A 20,292-nucleotide genomic window follows, 5' to 3' on the forward strand; every position below is an offset into this window, starting at 1 on the left:
TTGATAATTTTGACCGAAAATTGATCAAACTACTTTAATAATAATAAAATACCCTTTAGTAAATTATTAATAAATAAACAATTAATAAACTAGAAATCTCGTAAACATATAGAAACGAAAATTAAACAGGAGTAGTATTTAAATTCTAATCACAGGAACAAATGTTTGTAATGATGCAAAATTATTATTTGTGTTGCTGCAGTTAAAGCCAAAGAGATTGTCTACTCTGGGGAAACATAAAGGCCATATATTTAAAGAGTATACTTTAGTAAATAAAAAACTTACAGTTTAAAATTATCCGCTTTTGCTAGAGCGCAGTGAGCAGCTGTAAGTATTATCCTCGCATTAAGAATAGATCCGGTGCATGGATATTTTATTTCTCCAGTGAGTACATCTGAAATATTTTAAAATAACTTTTATTAAAAGGTATGTAAAAATATATTTGGGATTCAGCTGTGAGGTGAAATATTTTATCTGCATAGGTATATATGTATCTGACAAATTGTTTGGTCCTATTATTCCAACTATTTTCATTCCTGACAATGCAAATTACCAATTTTTTTTAATCTATAATATAAAGGAAATAAAAAGTTATCTGAAAATAAAAAAATTACTTTCAGTGCTATAAATAAATTTAAATACAGGAGCTAGAGGTAAAATAATAAAAGGTCTCATATAAATATACCTATCAAAATACATATAACAGGTTTTCCAATAATATAAATTTCCGGACTTTTACATTTATTACGACTATATTGTTAAAGTGAAATCTATCAAATGAGCTGTCATTTATTAAGTCTGTTTTGCCAAATCATTATGGATAGATACAGCATATAATAAATGCAAATAACAAAATTGTTTTATTAAAATGGGTGTTTTGTTCGGGCAAAGTTTCGCTCGCCATCTTACGGCCGCCATAATCGTTTTATAGAGAGTACTATTTACAATTTAGTGGATATATTTGAGTGAACTGGTTCAGTAAACAAACAGCAAACACCTTTACGTCAACGGAATGGAAGATCTTTCGAAAATATTGCCACTGTTACTGAGAGAGTGTGGGACAATCCGAGGCAGTTGATTTCACGCCGTTCACAAGAAATCTGCCTTTCACCGACCTCAACTTGGTTCATTTTGATTAGTAACTTCGTTCTGCACCCATACAAAATTTGACTGACACAGTTACTTAAATTACACGACCATAGACAACGACGTGTATTGGCTGAGTGGGCTCTAAGCAGTAGAAAACTGACCCTACTTTTTATCGAAAAATATTCTTGATCGATGAAGCCCATTTTTTTAAGCATGGGTACGTTAATAAACAAAATTTTTAAATTTGAGACGATAACAATGTAGATGAGACCTAAAAACGTCCAACGCATGCTGAAAAAGTCAACGTTTGGTATGGATTTTGGGCTGGTAGCATCATCCGTTTATATTTTTTTGAGAACGACGTTGGCTAAGGCACCACTGCCAACAGCGAGCGGAATAGGTTGATGATTGCTAACTTATTTAAATAAGATGATATAGATAACAATATATCAACAATATGTGGTTTCAAAAGGACTGCGCTACGTATCACACAGCTCATGTAACATTGGACAGTCTACACGAGCAATTTTATGGCATCACCATCTTACGTAAGAGTGCTGTCAACTGGCTACCGAGATCATATCGATTTAATTTCGTTATACTCTTTCTTGTGGGGTTTTCCTAAGTCTTCGGTTTATGCCAATAAGCCACAAAGTACAGAGGTCTTAAAAGTGAATATAACCCGTTTCCGATGTGAAGCCACGGAGAACTTTTAAGCGATGATATTTATATTTCACAAAACAAGACATACAAGATAATTTTGAATAAAATTCGCATCGGTGTACTTAAGGGCAGAGATGGACAGATAATCTCGGATTTAAAAAATAATCTACAGTGATGGACTGAATATATACATGCATTATTTGCTGACAATAAAAACAACCTTGCATAGATAAAGAGTTAATCCGGTATATAAAGACGTATTAAAAGAAAAACTAGAAAAGCAATATAATATTAAAAATGGTTAAGCAACCGGAACCCGACGAAATCCGTACATCAATTCCTATTCCCTATTAAAACTTATGAATGACAACTCTTGGCTTGATCAAGTCACAAATGAAGAAATTTAAGTCGAGTAGAGAAAAGGACCAAAGTAATACCTACCATAAAAGAGAGAAAATTGGAAAACTTGGGCAATCGTATGCAGAGACAAAAGAAATCCGGGCCTCAGAAGAATATCCTGGATGAGAAATTTAAAAGGTTCTTTTGCTGTTCCTTTCTTCTGATGTTTTTCTAACTAAATATTCCATTGCTAAACCAACAATGTTGGTGCCAGCCCATCACCCTGTTTTAATCCTTGTGTTGTGAGAAACGGGTCTGTCATCTCATAATGTATCTGTATCTGAGGCAGTGTTTTCGTAATCTTCATTCAGATGAGCCTACCTAATTTGGTCGCTATTTTAAATTCACTTAATATTATGTATAAGTGTGTCCTGTTTATTGAGTCATATATACGAAAATATTATAGATATATGTTATGTTCGCAGGCTTTACTTAAGACCTGATTAACCGTAAATAGTTGGTCGATGATTAATCTTTCTTGCATAAATCCTGTCCAATATTATCCGATAATCTTGTCTGTGAGGGTTGTAGTCAATGGTTAATTATACTTGTAAATAATTTATAGCCACAATACAGCAAATAAATTTCTCTATAGTTTTTGGCGCTCTTTTGGTATTTTCTCTTGTCTCTATATTCTGTGTGTGATCTCATATATTTGTTCGTTAGAATTAAAAGGGCGGAAGTCCATTTTCACAGTACTTAAATGGATGTATGCAGCCAATCGTACACTTAACGGTATTATCTTTCGAATAATGCTTAAGGGTGGTTTTCCAGGTAATATTACTAAAATTGAAAGTCGGATGTCCACTATAATAATTGTTACAAAAACCCTCTCTGGTACACCACCGGTCTTTTTGGAATGGTACACTGATTCTTGAAAAGACGGTTCTTAAAAAGACAGTAGTCCAATCTCTATGGACAATCGCCTGTCAGCTGTGTAAAAATTGAGGTTATAAGCTAATGTTTTTGCATGGTTTATAGATAAAAGTAACTTTTTTCTTTATCGAGACTAATGCGATAATAAGGAACCACCAAAAATGTCTGAACCAAGAGCAATGTACTGTGAAAATCTTTAAAATTTTGTAACTAACCTTTCTACACATTACTAACTTAAAGTAGATACACAATTGTTGTGAAGTGTAATATCTTGCAGATTTTAACCTACTTTGCAATGCTTAATAACAAGAGCTTAATTTTTATTAAAACTGTTTAAGTAGGATCGCAATAATTGAAGCATTGTTATTTTTCAGACATTACTGATATTCACTCTACTTATGTGCCTGAATTTGATTAATCTAATGTACAAAACCCTGTTCCTGTTCATAAGAACCATAAAACCTACTGTCAGTTAAAGCCTGTTATGTTTAATGATGTTGCTAATAGAAATTTCTTTATTAATGAAGAAACTAAGAGTGAAAACATATTTGTTAAACCTTCTGTAGTAGATATTCTGACGTTGCCAATGAAAATTTCTTCGTGGATAAAGAAATTGAGAGTGAAATTATTTTTGATGAACTTTCTTGTAGTAGATATTCTAACAACTCTGTGGATGATATAACATATGAACCAGATGATAGCAGTATTAGTGATGATTGTGAGAAAACTACAACCATTACCTGTGTTTAAGATCATGATTACAGAAAGGCGCTTTTTAAAACACCGAACATGGATAACAATCTTGAATTAAACGAGAGAGATAAAACAGAAACAGTTGCAAAGAAAACTAGAAAGAGAAAGCAGAAGTAAACGTAACGTAACAAAGGAGGAGGATTAGGTAATTAAAATGGTTTTGTCCTTATGAGTCTTCTCTTTAGTTTAGTGTTGTCAAAAATCTGGATTGCCTTGACATTCACATAACTATGCAGCCTCTACTCGTGACTTGTTGCTGTTCTGTTGAATATTTCGGTCACAGTTTTCATACCCAGGTCCTGGTAGGAGTTGCTGTTATGGATATACCCAGAAGCGTCAACAATGTTCCTCAGTACTTTGTTTTGAAATCTCTGTACAATATGTAGATTACTAGCTTTACCCAATACAGTTTCTTCTATCCAATATTAAGCTCCCCTCTTTTTCTTTTGACTTGGACTTTCCAGCGCAGCCTTGCGTCTAAGGTGATGCCCAAGTATTTGGCTGATGTTGCATAAGGAACTTGGATATCATTTATTCTAAGTGGGAAATTGTCTATTTTTTTTATTTGTAAAGTTAATGTGTGCAGATCAAGTATCATTTAATATATACCTACTCGCTATATTTATTCGCTATTTTCTGGTTCAGGTATGTATTCGATTTACTGGTAGTTGCAACTCATCATTTGCTTCTTCTAAATGATCTGCAAATCATTCTGCTTTCTGTTCGTTACTGCTAGCCCAGTTGCCGTTTTTCAATTTGATAGGAGGACAATGAATAATTGGTCTCTTCATTCGTTTTGTTGCCTTCCATAACGAATAATATGTGTTCCGGTTAGCTGTTAAATTATTTAAAAAAGAATTAATTGTTAAAATTTTTATATTCTGTATCTCCCTTTTTAGTTTTTGTGTAGCAATATTTAGACTAGTCTTGTCTCGTTGAGCTCTGTATTGCTGCCATTTTTTTTAACTTCTTTTTTTCCAGATAGTTAGTTGAGATATTTCTGTAAATAAAGAAATCTTTCTGGATGGATGGATGAATGTCTGGAATTTTGATTCTATCGGTAGGCCAGTATGTTGGTCTACTAGTAGATATTACTTTACCCTATTGTTCTTTAACAGGTGACAATGGTTCTTTTCCTTTAGTTCTAGTTAGCCTAGAGCTCCAGTGGGTATTCTTTGCATTAAAGTCGCTACCAATGATGTATCTTTTTCCTAAAGTGTTCAAAAACTCTTTATTAATTTTTTTTCTTTTAATGGTGTGTCTAGGAGGACAATATATTGAACTTATATTTACGGTATGTGTTTTCATCTTCACACAGACTGTTGTAGCTTGTATGTGCTCAGTTGCATATTTTAATTCCTCATGACGCAAGATGTTATCTTTAATTATGGTAGCGCTTCCTTCTTTAGCTGCATTAACTGGGTGTACAGTAGAATATACTCTATACCCCCTAAATTTTACATATGACTGTTTAGTAAAGTGTGTTTCAGAAATAAGACACAGATCAATTTTCTCAATGTTTGGTACTGATTGCAACTGGATGTAATGTTGTAACAGTCCATTTGCGTTCCTTGAAATTATTTGGAGGTCCTTAGCCATTTCTGATTTTCGGAATAGCTCCTTTAGTGCTATGCTCTAGTCGAGTAGGTCTGATATTGATTTGAGTTATTTTCTCATCAATCTTGGTGAGCTTTTTCAATATCATTTTTAGTATAATATCAGTTTCTTTTTCTTGTTGCGATGGTGCATGTATCCTTGCATTCTTTGTTACATCGCTATAACTTCTATTTTCACTGATCTCTACCGTTTTCAGTTTTTTACTTTCAATAATTCTATGTGGCGCTTTTATAGCATTGTCTTTGATTGTTTTCTCGTTTCTCATTGTTTGTAATTTTTTAGCTACATAACATCCGCAGTAGTTTGCAGGATGGTTTTCTCCACAATGAACATATTTTGGTTTATCTTCCAGTGGTTTTTGGCTATCTTTAGTGAGGTGTTTACCAATACATGTGTGTCCGTAAGCGTTGCATCATTTACATTGCAGGACTAATCTGGAACTCCTTAATGTATCTATCCTAATCAACTCTCGTACTAAGTATGTCTGTTATGCCGCAAATTCTATTTATATCTTCACCCTATCTAAATGTTGGGATGAACATATCTTGTTGTTTTCTAGTTTTCCATTTGAATTTCTTGTCAGCTTTAATGGCTTTTATGCCGGCATAACGCCGATTATGTTACTATAAAAAATACAAAACAATGCTTCACCACTTTCTTTAAGAATATAAAGCTGCAACATTATTTAATGATTTTAAAGGCATTTTAAATTATGGTGTACAAATTAATAACACTAATTAATTTTGATCTACTGCAAAACAAAGTGAAAGTGACTTCCGCTTTTTCAATCCTAACGAACAGATATCCTTTTAGTTATTTCCTTTCCTCCCCAATCTAACAATTCGGCTAGTATTCATTTAGATTCAGTGGCTTTGTTATTTTTCTGCAGTTTGATTGCCCCTTCAATCTCTTCAGTTCATGTTTTGTATGTTTTAAATCATAATTTTGAGAATTTTCGGTCAGCAGTTTGTTAAAACATGTTTTCTAAATTTCTTTAATTTCTTTAGTGATGCTGGTTATTTCGCCGTTTCTATTTCTGTACAGATTAGATTTTGGTTTGTAGCCTGGCTTTATTTGTTTAATAAATTTATATGTAGTTCGTGTTTTGTCTTCTCTTAAGTTTATTTCTAAGTCCAATAATTATTTGGTTATGTGTTTCGGTTTTTTCTACATAGTTTATCAACTATTTGTCTTTCGATTTCAAATACCATTTTTCTTTTTTTTTCTTTCTGTGCTTCATTTCGTTCTTTAATTGCCGCATTACATTCTTTATCAAACCATTGGTCATATTCCCTTTCTTTAGTTCCTAGCATCGATTTTGCTTTAGTTAATGTTGTTCTATTTATTAGGTTCCATCAGTCTTTTAATAATATCTCTACATTTTCTTCATATTTAATCAGCTTCCTCCTTATTTCTTCTTTAAATTTCTTCTCTACAGAGGTACTGAATTCACCTAGAACTTGCCAGAGGCGAAGTTAAAACGGTCTTGGTCACGAAGTTTTATTTGAGTTTCAGCTCAATACATATGGACCGATGCAGTGACTGCGTTAATTTTTGGACAAAGATAAGATCTACTTTTGACCAAATTTTAAAACTTACATTGGTCGTTAAGCAAATGGTTATTGGTAGTTGAGCACATTCAATACATTGATACTTGATGGAAATTTATTTTATATAACAATAAAACACTGAAAACTTTGTTTTCAAAACTTCCACAAAATTTATTTTAAATTTTTATCTTAATGTTATTACACTTAATGTGTAATGTTTTATTCCCAAAAAAACACCATGTCCCATTTTTAGTTCAAAATGTACCAAATCCAAAATGTTTCGTAATCTGTCGTAATATTTAAACAAATCAATTATGAACAAAAATATTTTGTAGGTGAACTCATTAGATCTCTATTATTTAGTTAAAACAAAAAAAGTGGCATTATGTTGAAGAAATTAAACCAAAAACAAAATATTCATTTATCTTAAAACTGTTTTTTCCATAATTTGATTTGTTTTGAAAAAGATCTAATAAAATTGTACTTACTTCTAAATCCTATTCTCGCAACCCATGGAAAAGCTCCAATACCTTCGTAGCCGTCTCCTTGAACTTGTGATATTCCACATCTCTGACCATCTACTACCCTTCCAGGTGCCAGAGTCAGGGATTCTCCTACATGAGGACAACAAACTAAGCCAGATCCTTGATAGCCACAACTTATTTGTTCTATGCTGGAAATAATATATATTTTAGATAAATACCTACTTTAAATATGTATTTTTTTTAATTCAAAGAAAGCTATAATAATAGTAAGACGTTGTTTTGTAGTAAAAATCGGTTTAGGTCGGTTCTTTTGTTAGAACTGTCAGAAGTAAAAATTGATATCTGATATCTCATGATTTACTGTCATTAGTATATAATTATTTTTATATGGGCGTATCGTTGATGTTTTCGAAAAAGGTAAAGTGTAGATATATGTTTATCTTTTTTGTTATTGATTATGTTGGTATTTCTTTCTATTTCTATTGATTTGTATATCTCCCTCTTCTTTTTATATTCGGTTTTTAAAAGTTTGATGTTTTCGCAGCCAAATTTAAGCTTCTTTTCATTTTCATGTTTTGTGATTGCAGTGATATTGTTCTTGTCATATTTGTGAGAACGAATTCTGGATTGAAGCAGTTGACTGGTTTGGCCGATATAGACACCTTCACAGGTAATACATGGTAAATCGTAACCAACATGTTATTTTTCTAGTGTTGGAGTTTGTGTTTTTAGTTTAGTGAAATATTTATTCAAAAGGTTGTTGCCTTTGTCAGCCACTGTTATGTTCTTCTTCTTCTTCTTAGTCGTTAACCTGATGCAGGTTTCGTGATATCATGAAGTTATTAGCTAAATTTCTCAATGTTTCTCCACGTTTTTCTATCTTCTGCCATTCTAGCACATTCTGACAATGGAACGCCAATGGTAGCAACAATATGGTCCGTGTATCGTGTGGGAGATCTACCTCTATTTCTTTTGCCTTCTACTTTTCCCTGGATGGTAAGTTTTTTAAGACCATTTCTTCGAAGTACATGTCCAAAATAGCTTATTATTTGTTGTGATATTTGTGTTCTTAGTCTTTTCTTTATGTTTAGCTGGTCCAGTATGGATTTATTTATTCTTCGGGCCACCCATGGTATTCTCAGTATTCGTCTCCAGCAGTACATCTCAAATACATCTATGTTCTTTTTGTCCTTCTCAGTAAGAGGCCAGCATTCCGATGCATAAGTAAAAACTGGAAAAACTAGACTTCTTACTAGTCTCATTTTTGTATCGGTAGTTATTTCATGGCTTTTCCAACTTTTTGTGAATTTTGCCATAACGCTTTTTGCGATTGCTGACCGCCGCTTTATTTCTTCAATACAGCCTCATTTGTTGGTTATTCATGAGCCCAGATACACAAATTTATCTACAACAGCGATATTGTTTATCATGACCAGATGATTTTGATTGTTGTTAGCTCTGTCAATTATAATGATTCTTGTTTTATCTCTGTTTATTTTAAGGCCCATTGTTAAGCTTACGTCTTCTATTCGTTGTAGCAGGTGAATCAATTCAGCTTCAGAACTAGCCAGGATAGTAGTATCATCTGCATATCTCAAGTTGCAAATCTTCTTCCCGCCAATGGTGATGCCGCCGTTCCAGTCCTCAGTAGCTTTCCGCATTATCCATTCACCATAGATGTTAAATAGAATTGGGCTTATTATGCAGCCTTGTCTCACGCCCTTTGTGACCCTGAAACTATTTATTCTAACTCTGGCATAATTGTTATTGTACAGGCTTTTAATTAGCAGTATCAGATGATTGGGGACTTCCATTTCAGACAAAACCTGCCACATTTTACTCCAGTTGACCAAATCGAAAGCTTTACTATAATCTATGAAGCACAAATATGTTGTGATGTTGAATTCTCTGGATTTTTCTCCAATCTGTCGTACGTTTAAAATTTGTTCTCTAGTACCAGGTCCGGGGACGAAACCTGCTTGTTCCTCCGCAATGTTAGGTACTAAAAAGGGCTTTATCCTCTCGAGAATTATGTGTAAGAGTATCTTACTGCAATGCGCAATTAGAGCAATGTTATGTTTCGCTAAAAAATTTGTTAGTTATTCGGATAACCCTTTTTTATACGGAGGAGGAGGACTCAATCCATGATTAAAAATATACACAGAACCTAAATTAAATATATTTCAATCAAATTTAAATGATAATAAATAATACATCATAAAAAACTCTGAAGGTCATAACATATCTTCACTTAACCCTTTTCGAAAACACCTACGATACGCCCATATAAAAATAATTGTATACTAATGAGAATAAACCATGAAAAATCAGATATCAATTTTTACTTCTGTCAATTCATGAATGTCATTACGTTTTGATAAGTTTTTTATATATTTTACAATAACTTTCTGTTCCTAATCCTGTATATTTTAGAATCTCGGCAAAGACAAGGGTTTCGTGCCGAAACGTTGATTTCCATGGACAATAATATCTAGTTCCAAATTTAATATTACTTATTGAACCTAAACCTAAGAAATACTAGTATTATATATATATATATATATATATATATATATATATATAATACTAGTATATATATATATATATATATATAATACTAGTATATATATATATATATATATATATATATATATATATATATATATATATATAAATGTGTGTGTGTATGTATTTGTGCGTGTCTATTACAAAACTATATTAAAACCAACACTGGAAATCAAAGTCTTTGCGTATGTATTCGTATTCTATTGTATTGATGTGAAGAGTGAAACTTACTTATTATTTAATAAACAATCTGTATTTATAAGATTGCTTAGAATTGGACAAGATGATAGTGGCACGCATTGTGAAGTAGAAGGACAAAACGTTGATCTCTTACTTTGTTGATGGGATTCAACTAAAACAAAATTCAATAAGTGAGAATAGTATAAAATTTAGAACTAAAGGAAAAATATGTTTTATGCTATATCTACTACATACTCACTCTGTGGTGACCGCGGCCATACAGAAACAATACAAAGTTTTCATAACCTACCAATAATATTGATATTGAGTCCAATTCGCGTGAAACTAGCAATTCTGATGGGATCTGTTATAGTCAAGTAGCAGGGAACCTTACTGTATGCATAGAAGGGTGGGTAGTGGAAAATTATTCTTATGTAATCGTTTTCACTGAATTAACAAGCAATAAACAAATAGCTTTTCACCCTTGCAGAATCACAAGCACACAGCGGGCGAGTACGTGTTGGCGACATTCGCCTGCATGAAGCAGTTATCTAAATTTTAATATAGATACTATTTAGCACGCTTTAAACGTCAAGTACACGTCAGTCTATATTATTATTATTTAACAAATAAGGGCAGAGTAGCAATCTCCTATTATGCCCAAAAAACAAAGAAAAATATAATAAAAATAAAAAATAAATAATAGATTAAATAGGTATTATAAAACTAATATCCATTACCAATTATAAAGTTACAATTAAGTACATCATACAAAAATAGTGAAACAATAAATAAATCATGCGGTCCTAAAATAACAGAGTCCTATAAATGAACTAAAGAGCTATTAAGTTTATTTGTAAAGATGTTAAGACTGATTGCCGATATGGTGTCTTGATTCAAGTTGTTCCAGATATTAAATATTCTGTTTGACAAAAAGTTCACACTGGACCTTGCAGTAGTCTGTTTCCTCTTTAACTTGTAATGATGGCCTCTTAATCTTTCGTCTTAATTTAAAGTGAATATGCTGTTTAGGTTCCCAAAATTATGTTTTAAACTACCGAAGGACATAATTAGGTCACCTCGAAGTCATCGCTGCTCGAATGTCGTGAGATGAGCCATGGATATTTTATCTTCATAATTAGGTCCTACACGGCTGTATGCCAGTCTTGTGGCTTTACGCTGAAAATTTTTAAGTAAAATTTTATCGAGATTGAGATCTCGACTCCACGCTAGCCTGGAAAATCAAGAATAGATCTGACGTATATTGAGTAAAGTTTATTAACAGATCTTAGAGATATACATGTAAAATATTTACGGCTCAAACACAGTTTCGAGTTTGCACGTCTACACACCGACACTATGTGATCAGACTATCACTCCGAGATCGTTATATGAGTTTACCGAGTTTAAGGGATGTCCATTAATAACGTTCATTAGTGATGGGTTATTTTTGCCGATATGTAGAAAAACGCATTTTTCAATGTTAACCGAAAGTAACCATTCTGAAGACTATTCAAATATTACGTCAAGAACGTGTTCAAGAACATGTTGGTTAATAGTTGGATTCACATATAATTTCATATTATCAGCCTGGAAACCTTACTGGATACAACGAGCGGATCACTAGTACAAATACAAAAGAGTAGCGGTCCAAGTATTAATCCTTGTCGGACTCCACTCTTGACTGGCTTATCTAGTGAGTAGTCTTCCCCAACACGAACCGTAAGGTATTTATCGGATAAAAAATCTTGAATCCTAATGTTTAACTTTCCGTGGATGCCATAGTGATGCAATTTAGCTAGCAATCGACGTTTTGGAACTCGGTCGAAAGCTTTGGAGAAGTCTAAGTAGACTACATGCCAATTGTTTAAAGAGGATGACCAATCATATACACAATGAAGTAAGTTTTGTGATGGTTGATCTACCTTTTATAAAGTCATGCTGTTGGCGAGAGATGGCATTTTATTGAAGGAGAAACTGAGTCATAGCTTCCAAAGTAATGAATTCCATGACCTTGACGACAATAGGAACTAAGCTGATTGGACGATAATTAAACTTTCAAGTTCAGTACGAAGTTTCTTTAACCAAACTTGCTGCATAGATGTCTTGTCATCAATAACAGAATAAGTTTCAGTAGATTTGTTTTCCAAAAGTTTATTTTTGTTAAAGAGAATTTTTCAAATGTGGTGTGCAGATTTCATTGTCACTTTTATCATGCGAGGATAACGGAAATTTTGATTCGGTTTACCGACTCTATAAAATGTTACCGGATTTTCTTGACATCTGAAGACTTCTAGAATTAAATTAATTTTATTCTTATCGTGATCTTTTTTACTTTGTGCATTTCCGGTAGATTCAGGAAACGCCTCTAATCAAAAAATTTTTGGAACGAGATATGCCGTCAGCGGCTTCATTGACATTGCTGTTGGTAAATTCTTTATTGTAATAGAATCAAGTTGATTTGAGTTGAATTTGTTACTTAGTTCAGATAGTTTAATATAAAAGTCTTTAATTGTCTTCTTGTCTGCTTTAAACTCCACTAGTAGACTCTTGATTCGACTGACATATCCGTACAAGCGATGTGCATTAGTTTCTTACAGCCATCACACTGAAGCTTTCTATCAAAGATAGAAGTTAGCTTTGAACAATTAACGCAAAACGATCTATTAGGTATGTGTTACTAACTTTGTGTTAGTTTTAGACATGAATTATCGTTATTGGATTGATGGTAAACAGCAAATCTATTGTTATCACTTACTTGAATGTTTAATTCAAAAGAAAAAAACCAAACAAACCAACAACTCTTACAAGCTCGTAGACTAATTAGCCCCAGTCAGCGATTAGTATTGTCCAATATCTGTCCCTTAATCCCACACTTGGTCCTAATATCTGCATTAAAATTACATGGTATAAATCTTCTGTCTCCTATAACATTCCTAAGAATAGGCACATCAACATCACAATTCCAGCATATTTTGAGTTTCAGATGCCAAACATACATAACTCCACTAAATAACCAGCCCCTACCTGATTATTTTCTTATCACACATGAGGAAACGATATAGAGGATTTACCTATCATTAGATAACCAAGCTTGCCAAACATGTAAGCAAACCAACCACTCAACAAAAAACTGCCCAATGTCTATTACGATTAAAACAGATAATTCAACATCAAATAATCCAGTTCCAAATAGAGACCGATTTGAAAATACAACGAATCTATCAACTCAAAAAAACCCAGACAAACACTAAACAACAAAAATCAAAAGGAGAAAGCACAGAACAAGAAACCCAACCACAAACTACCCGACAACACAAACCACACATGCATCCAACCAAAGAAGATTCACAAACAACAAACGACCCAAAAATAGATCTAGAAAATAAAGCAACGCATATAAACACAGGCAAAGCACAAAAAAAATACATCTACAGAAGAACCTACTTTTATTACACCAAAAAATAAAGAGAAGAAAGTAAAATCAGATAAAAATGTCAAACCACAAAAAAAACTAGAGTAAATGCTAAGATACTGTAAAACTTTATTTGATAACCCAAATTCCAACTATCCTATAACTTAGGAACAGTTATTAGACTTTTTTGAAAATTGTGAGAACTCACCAGACCCGTTGAGTATCGCCAAAATGTATACAGAAGAAACACCAAAGGTCACAGATCTATTAACTAATATATACCTTACCTGTAGGACCGCAAAATTAAAGTCAAATGCACCCGAATAAAAAATAGGATATTAACGCAAATCAACTCAGACCTTCAAACAGACTTAGAAAACGACGCATCTACAGAAACCTATTAATATATCATTTTTAACTCTCTAATTCAATGGAACATAAATGGGTATTATACCCATTTAGAAATGTTAAAATTATTAATTTCAAAACATAAACCTAGTTTGATATATTTACAAGAAACCAACTTCAAAAACAACAAAGCTCATGACTTAAAGAATTTCAATTGTTTCTTTAAAAATCGAGAAAATGGGAAAATTGCTAACGAAGGGGTAGCAATCTACATAAAAGATAACTTTGACGCTAAACCAATAAAACTCACAACAACTATCGAAGCAATTGGAATTAGAGTTACAGACACAATTTCTTTTTCAATTTGTAATATTACATTCCCCCCAATAAAGAACCCGATTGAAAAGAAATTTCAAACCTATTAAATCAACTCCTTGCTCCACGGATAATAATTGGAGATTTCAATGCACATAATCCGTTATGGGGTTCAGCAAAACTAAAATCTCTAGGTCGAAAAATGGAAAAAATAATAAAAGAAGTCAACTTAAATATCCTTAACGAGGGACAAATAACAGGTAAAGGCTATTATCACTACCCTATCACTACCCTATACCCTAGTTATGATAGTTATCACTACCCTATCATAATAAACAATGAACTACAATCAACTACCTCGCAACATCTAAAATAGAACTTAAAAGGCGCCAATTGGACAGAATTTCAAAATTACGCTAAAAACAATCTGCAGAACCTAAATGAAAATATAGATATAGATAAAACAATATACTCTCTGACAAACGTAATCACAGAATCAGCAAATAATTATGTTGGAATAATTAAGTAAGATCATAAACATCAGTCGGTACCTTGGTGGGATCATGATGCAAAGAAGCATTAAACCAATCTAAATAAGCTTTTAATAAATTCAAACGACACAAAACTCAAGAAAACTCTATAGAATTTAAAAAATTAAGAGCAGTCGCTAGGTATACTATTAAAAAAGCCAAACGTGACTTTTGGAGAGAATATGTCATCACAATATATAGTTCAACTTCTAGAACAACTATATGGAAAAAAGTCAACAAAATGTTATAGATTATACGCTGACGATCCAAACCCCATTAATCAATCAACTTTACAACTCAAAATAATACTATTTATAAAAGACCAGACGAAATATCCAACATATTAGCATCTACTTTTGAATATAACTCAAGTAACTTAAATTATACTTGCAATTTCTTAGATATCAAAATAAAAGAAGAAAAAATCCTATAGATTACGATCAAAACAATAACGATCTAAATATACCAATCACAGAGGAAGAATTAGAAAATGTACATATTTCAAAATTGTAAGAACACTTGTCCTGGACCCGACAATATACCGTTTATATTTCTCAAAAATTTTGGCCCTCAATCTAAAGAACACCTACTCAAAATCTACAATATAATCGTATCCAAAAATCTAAATTATGCAAAAATTCAATCACAATACCTATTCTAAAACCAACTAAACCAAAATCAGATCCACAAACATATCGACCGATATCACTCACATGTAGCATAGATAAAATATTAGAAAAGATAATAAACGATAGGCTTATGTGGTACTTAGAATCAAACAAATTAATTATTTCAGAACAATGTGGTTTCCGAAAGCATCGCTCAACTTTAGACAACCTTGTTGACATAGAATCAGAAATCCACTAAGCATTCGCAATAAAACAGCACTGTGTTGGAATATTTTTTAATATAAGCAAAGCATATGATATTCTCAAACAAAAATTCAAAAAAATAGTACACCACTAGGATCAAACTTAAGCACAACTTTTTGAAGTTATACTTTTATACGCGCGCTCCACGTTGGAAATTTGTATGGGAGTGAATCTGTGAAACCATTACATATGTAAGATAATGAGTAAGAGAGAGACAGAAGATATATTTTCTCTCTCTTCCTCTCTCGAATATAAAAATGATCCTTTTGTATATATAATTTAATATTATATATATATATATATATATATATATATATATATATATATATTATATAAAGATATATTATAATATTATACATATAATAAAATATTTATTTATATTATTATTTATGTGATATGTTTTGTATTATTTATTAAATGTTCATAATTATATTAGTCTTTTGTATTTCAAAATAATAATCTTAATAAATCTCTGTATGATCCAGAACCATCAATTTTGAAATACATCTGTGTTGTGTCCTCGGTAGTATAGTAGTCAGTATCCCTGCCTGTCATGCGGGAGACCGGGGTTCGATTCGCAGTCGGGGAGGACTTTTTTATTAATATTATTACATTATTGTCATTTTTAAATACTTATGGATATTGCATTTTAATTTGTATTTTATTATTATATGGATTTATATTGCACTGTATTGCAGTGTATTTTTTTATGTATATTATTGTCATTTTTAAATACTTATAAATATTGCAGTTTAATTTGTATTGTATTATTATATTAATAACAAATCCTTTCATACATATATGAAAATAAAAATATACATTTTCATCAAAATATTGATTCAATCCTTCATTGTTAGTAAGTTGTTATTAATTCTGTTTCTCTTTCTGCTATGTCTTACCTATAGAATTACATATGTAATGATTGTGCAGATTAACTCCCAAATAAATTTGTAACATGCGTGTATAGAAGTGTAACTTCCACCGGCAGTCCCACTGGACTGCCACACCTGTTTTTTTCTTAGTGGCAATAAATTCGATATTAACACAAATGGAAAACCCCGTCAAAGCTAGATTATACGCTGACGACCTAGTTATTTTCTGTAGAGGAAAAAACATATCAACGATTCACAATCATATTTAAAAAACGTAAACACACATTGAGAAATGGTCAGCTACAACTACACTTCAGTTTAACACTTAGACTTAGACTTAACCGAAAGAAATCTGTTTCTCAAAGAGAAATCAAATCCAAACAAAAGAGTTACATCTACACGAACAAAAACTAGATTATGTAGAAGAAATCCGATTCTTGGGTATGACGTTTGATAAAAAATTAACTTGGAAGACACATATTCAACAGCTGAAAAAATCCTGTCTACTTGGTATAAATTTACTACGATCACTTGCCTTTTAAAACTGGGGTGCCGATTATTCAAGTTTAATACTTATTTACAAATCCATAATTCCATTAAAACTTGACTACGGAGCCATCGTCTACAACTGCTCCAAAAAAATACATTTAAAGTCACTGGGTATTATTCAAAATATATGTCTATGTATTCCCTTAGATGCTCACTACACTATTAGGACGTGTAGAACTTTCTATTTCTTTCAGAAGACAATATCTTCATAACATATGCAGCAGAAGTGTCATCAAACCGAAATAATCCAGACTGCATAACGTCTTTGCTGATTGATTTACAAATAAATTTCAAAAAACACATCAAACTGATCATCCTTTTTACTTTCGTATACGATCATACTTATCCAAATTAAATTTTCAATTTCCAAAAACCTATGATACATCTTCAATACACAAACCTGCACCATGGACAATATCTATTCCTGCTATCGACATCAGTCTAACAAACCTAAGAAAATCAGAGATATCATCAACCGTCATTAAACAAAAGTTTCATACACTATGCGTCAAAAAATTGTCATCAGTTACAACCATCTTCTCGGCTGAATTATTCGCAATTATAAAAGCACTATCGTTAATACAAAACAAAAACAAAGAAAGATGTATAATAATCACAGGTTCTCTAAGTTGATTATCCTCACTGACTCAATTGTACTGTGACAACCCCCTTCTACTTGTTATTTAAAAAGGACTTAAAAACATTTCAAATACGATTTTCTAAGTTCACTTTTTATGGGTGCCTTCTCATGTCGGAATTGAAGGTAACGAAGTTGTAGATAAACTGGCTAACAACGCACCAACTAACCCGACGTCCGAAGAAAACTTACTTAAAACAAAAAATAATTAAAAAATGGCAACAAACTTGGAACAACACTCCATCAAGGCTATATGAAGTCAACAAACATCCACATCTTTGAAAACCAAAAATAAAAGACAAAAGAGAGCAAGTGATACTTATCCGTCTCCGTATCGGCCATACACATATTACTCATGACTATTTATTACAGCGCAAAAACAAACCAGTGTGTGAAGTGTGCAACAGTGTTCTAACGGTAAAACATTTTTTAATACAGAGTCCCAAATATTACAGTGAACGACTCAAATATAGTATACCTAACTTCCTAAGAGATGCCCTAGAAGAAAACACAGATACTAAAAAAATTTTTCTTAAAGACTGTCAACTACTTCAAAAGATTTAAAACATACATTGTAATACACATTCATAATTATTCTTGTAAACTAATGGATACACACTAATTGTATCAACTATCACATTAATATAAATACGCTAATGACCCTGCGTGGTTGATGCGTTATTAAAATAAAAATAATCTTTAGTCTGACTTAATTTATTTTGTTTTAATTTTCACTTAAAGAGTTTCCGAATTTCTTTAATTTATACACATATCATATCTAATTTACATTCTATTATAATATGCACGTTGTAGCTTCCCTTTAACTAAAAGAATTGTTCTTCTGACGGAGGTCATGACAGTCGTTAGTACCAACAAAAATATAAATGAACTTATCTTTTATTTCCTTCTAAATTACATAAAAAATATATGTTCTACAATACCATTTTTTCACTTGAGCAATTATAGCCTTGTAAATTGAGAATTTGTTGTTTGTTTATTAATAGCTTACATGTAATGATACTTATTTCTTGAGAAAAACTGTTTTTCGGACTTCGTCCAAGGTTAATTTAAAGGGAAATGAATTAGATCATCAAGTCCGGCAAGCCATAGCAATATGAATAAAAACATAATATTTTTTGTGAGCCAGGTTACATGAAAGTTCCATGAATATATTTTTCACTTAATGCATTTTGAATATAAATAAGATCTTAAAATAAATATTAAGTTTATGGCGCTTTTATTCTGTCGTTGAAACGATCATAAAAATAAATTATATTTTATTGTGGGTATGCTTAGAATTTTTTGATAATAGTATTCTTGACAAATGAGACAATTTTAAAAGGGTCAATCAAGCAAATTTTGACCATTAATAAATGCGATCATACTGCATGTTATATTGGGCGATTGAGTAGCTTGATGGGTGATCTTGCCGGTCTCAAGCTCATGTAAAGGAGGATGGTTTAAAATACTTAAAAATTAACAAATACAGACAAATACAAATGACAGAAAATATGATAACAACAAAGGCGAGAAAAAGGATGAAGAACTGGAAATCGAAAACTATGAGAGTGACTACTTTCAACATAAGAGGCCTTATTAACAGAGATCTGCAGGAAACAAAGAGGAAAGCTAAATGCCAAACCATAATGAGAGAATATTTACTCATATAATATAGTGAGTTCTGAAACAAAAGAGGGTAAAGAAAGGTGTAGCAATAATGATTATAATGAAAGATGAATATTAAATAAAAGATTGCCGGTATATACAGGGTGTAACAATAAGGTAGGTCATAAATTAAATTACGTATTCTGGGATCAAAAATATTTCGAGTGAACCTAACTTACCTCAGTACAAATGTGCACATTACAAAAAGTTACAGCTTTTTTAAGTTAGACAATAAAAATCGATTTTCTCCAATATATCGAAAACTGATAAAGATTTTATATTCAAAATGGACATGTCGGTTTTTTATAGCAGGAATATCTTTAAAAACAATAACAGTGAAATTTGTACACCCCATAAAAATTTTATGGGGGTTTTATTCCCTTGTGCCCCCCAAATGATTGTATACGTTGCAGTTAAATTATTATTGTAGTGACATTAGTTTAACACATTGTTTTTAAAACTTTTTTGCCTCCTAGTACTTTTTCGATAAGCCAGTTTTTATCGAGATGGGGCTACTTTTTATTATGTTTTAAAAATTCTCTAGTCAGCTGTTACTATGGTTACTATGTATTAGATAGTATCATTAACAATACCATATTGTCAGTAACAAACATTCCAATTATTAAGCGTTTAAGATTATTAATAAAAACTAAATTTTCTGGTGTACAATTACACATTTACACAATTATGGTGATTTATTCGGTATGGGCATAGGTGGTTTTAAGAAGGGCACTAAGACACACGACAAAAAGGTGGTTCGACAACATCAGCTAAAGCTAAAAACCAAAGTAAAACAGGCATGAACCTATAAAATTATTATGAATTAATTAAATTAAAGAAGAATACGAAATACAAAAGATATTCATTGCAAATGCTCTTAGAATTCAAATAAAGAATTAATTAGATGTCTCA

The 20,292-nt window shown here is 31.8% G+C and overlaps 1 protein-coding gene across 1 annotated transcript in view; it reads right to left on the reverse strand.

Annotated features, from left to right (window-relative positions):
• The window catches only part of LOC140433422 (venom protease-like), a 52,139-nt gene that overhangs the window by 30,521 nt on the left and 1,326 nt on the right, over positions 1-20,292 (reverse strand). Inside the window, exons 2-4 of the mRNA XM_072521431.1 lie at positions 10,229-10,349; positions 7,436-7,620; positions 286-394 (exon numbers count right to left, since the gene is read on the reverse strand). Coding sequence (XP_072377532.1) covers positions 286-394; positions 7,436-7,620; positions 10,229-10,349 — 415 coding nt within the window. The remainder of the gene's footprint in view (positions 1-285; positions 395-7,435; positions 7,621-10,228; positions 10,350-20,292) is intronic.

The sequence above is a fragment of the Diabrotica undecimpunctata genome, chromosome 2, assembly GCF_040954645.1.
Source record: "Diabrotica undecimpunctata isolate CICGRU chromosome 2, icDiaUnde3, whole genome shotgun sequence".
Classification (NCBI taxonomy): Eukaryota; Metazoa; Arthropoda; class Insecta; order Coleoptera; family Chrysomelidae; genus Diabrotica; species Diabrotica undecimpunctata.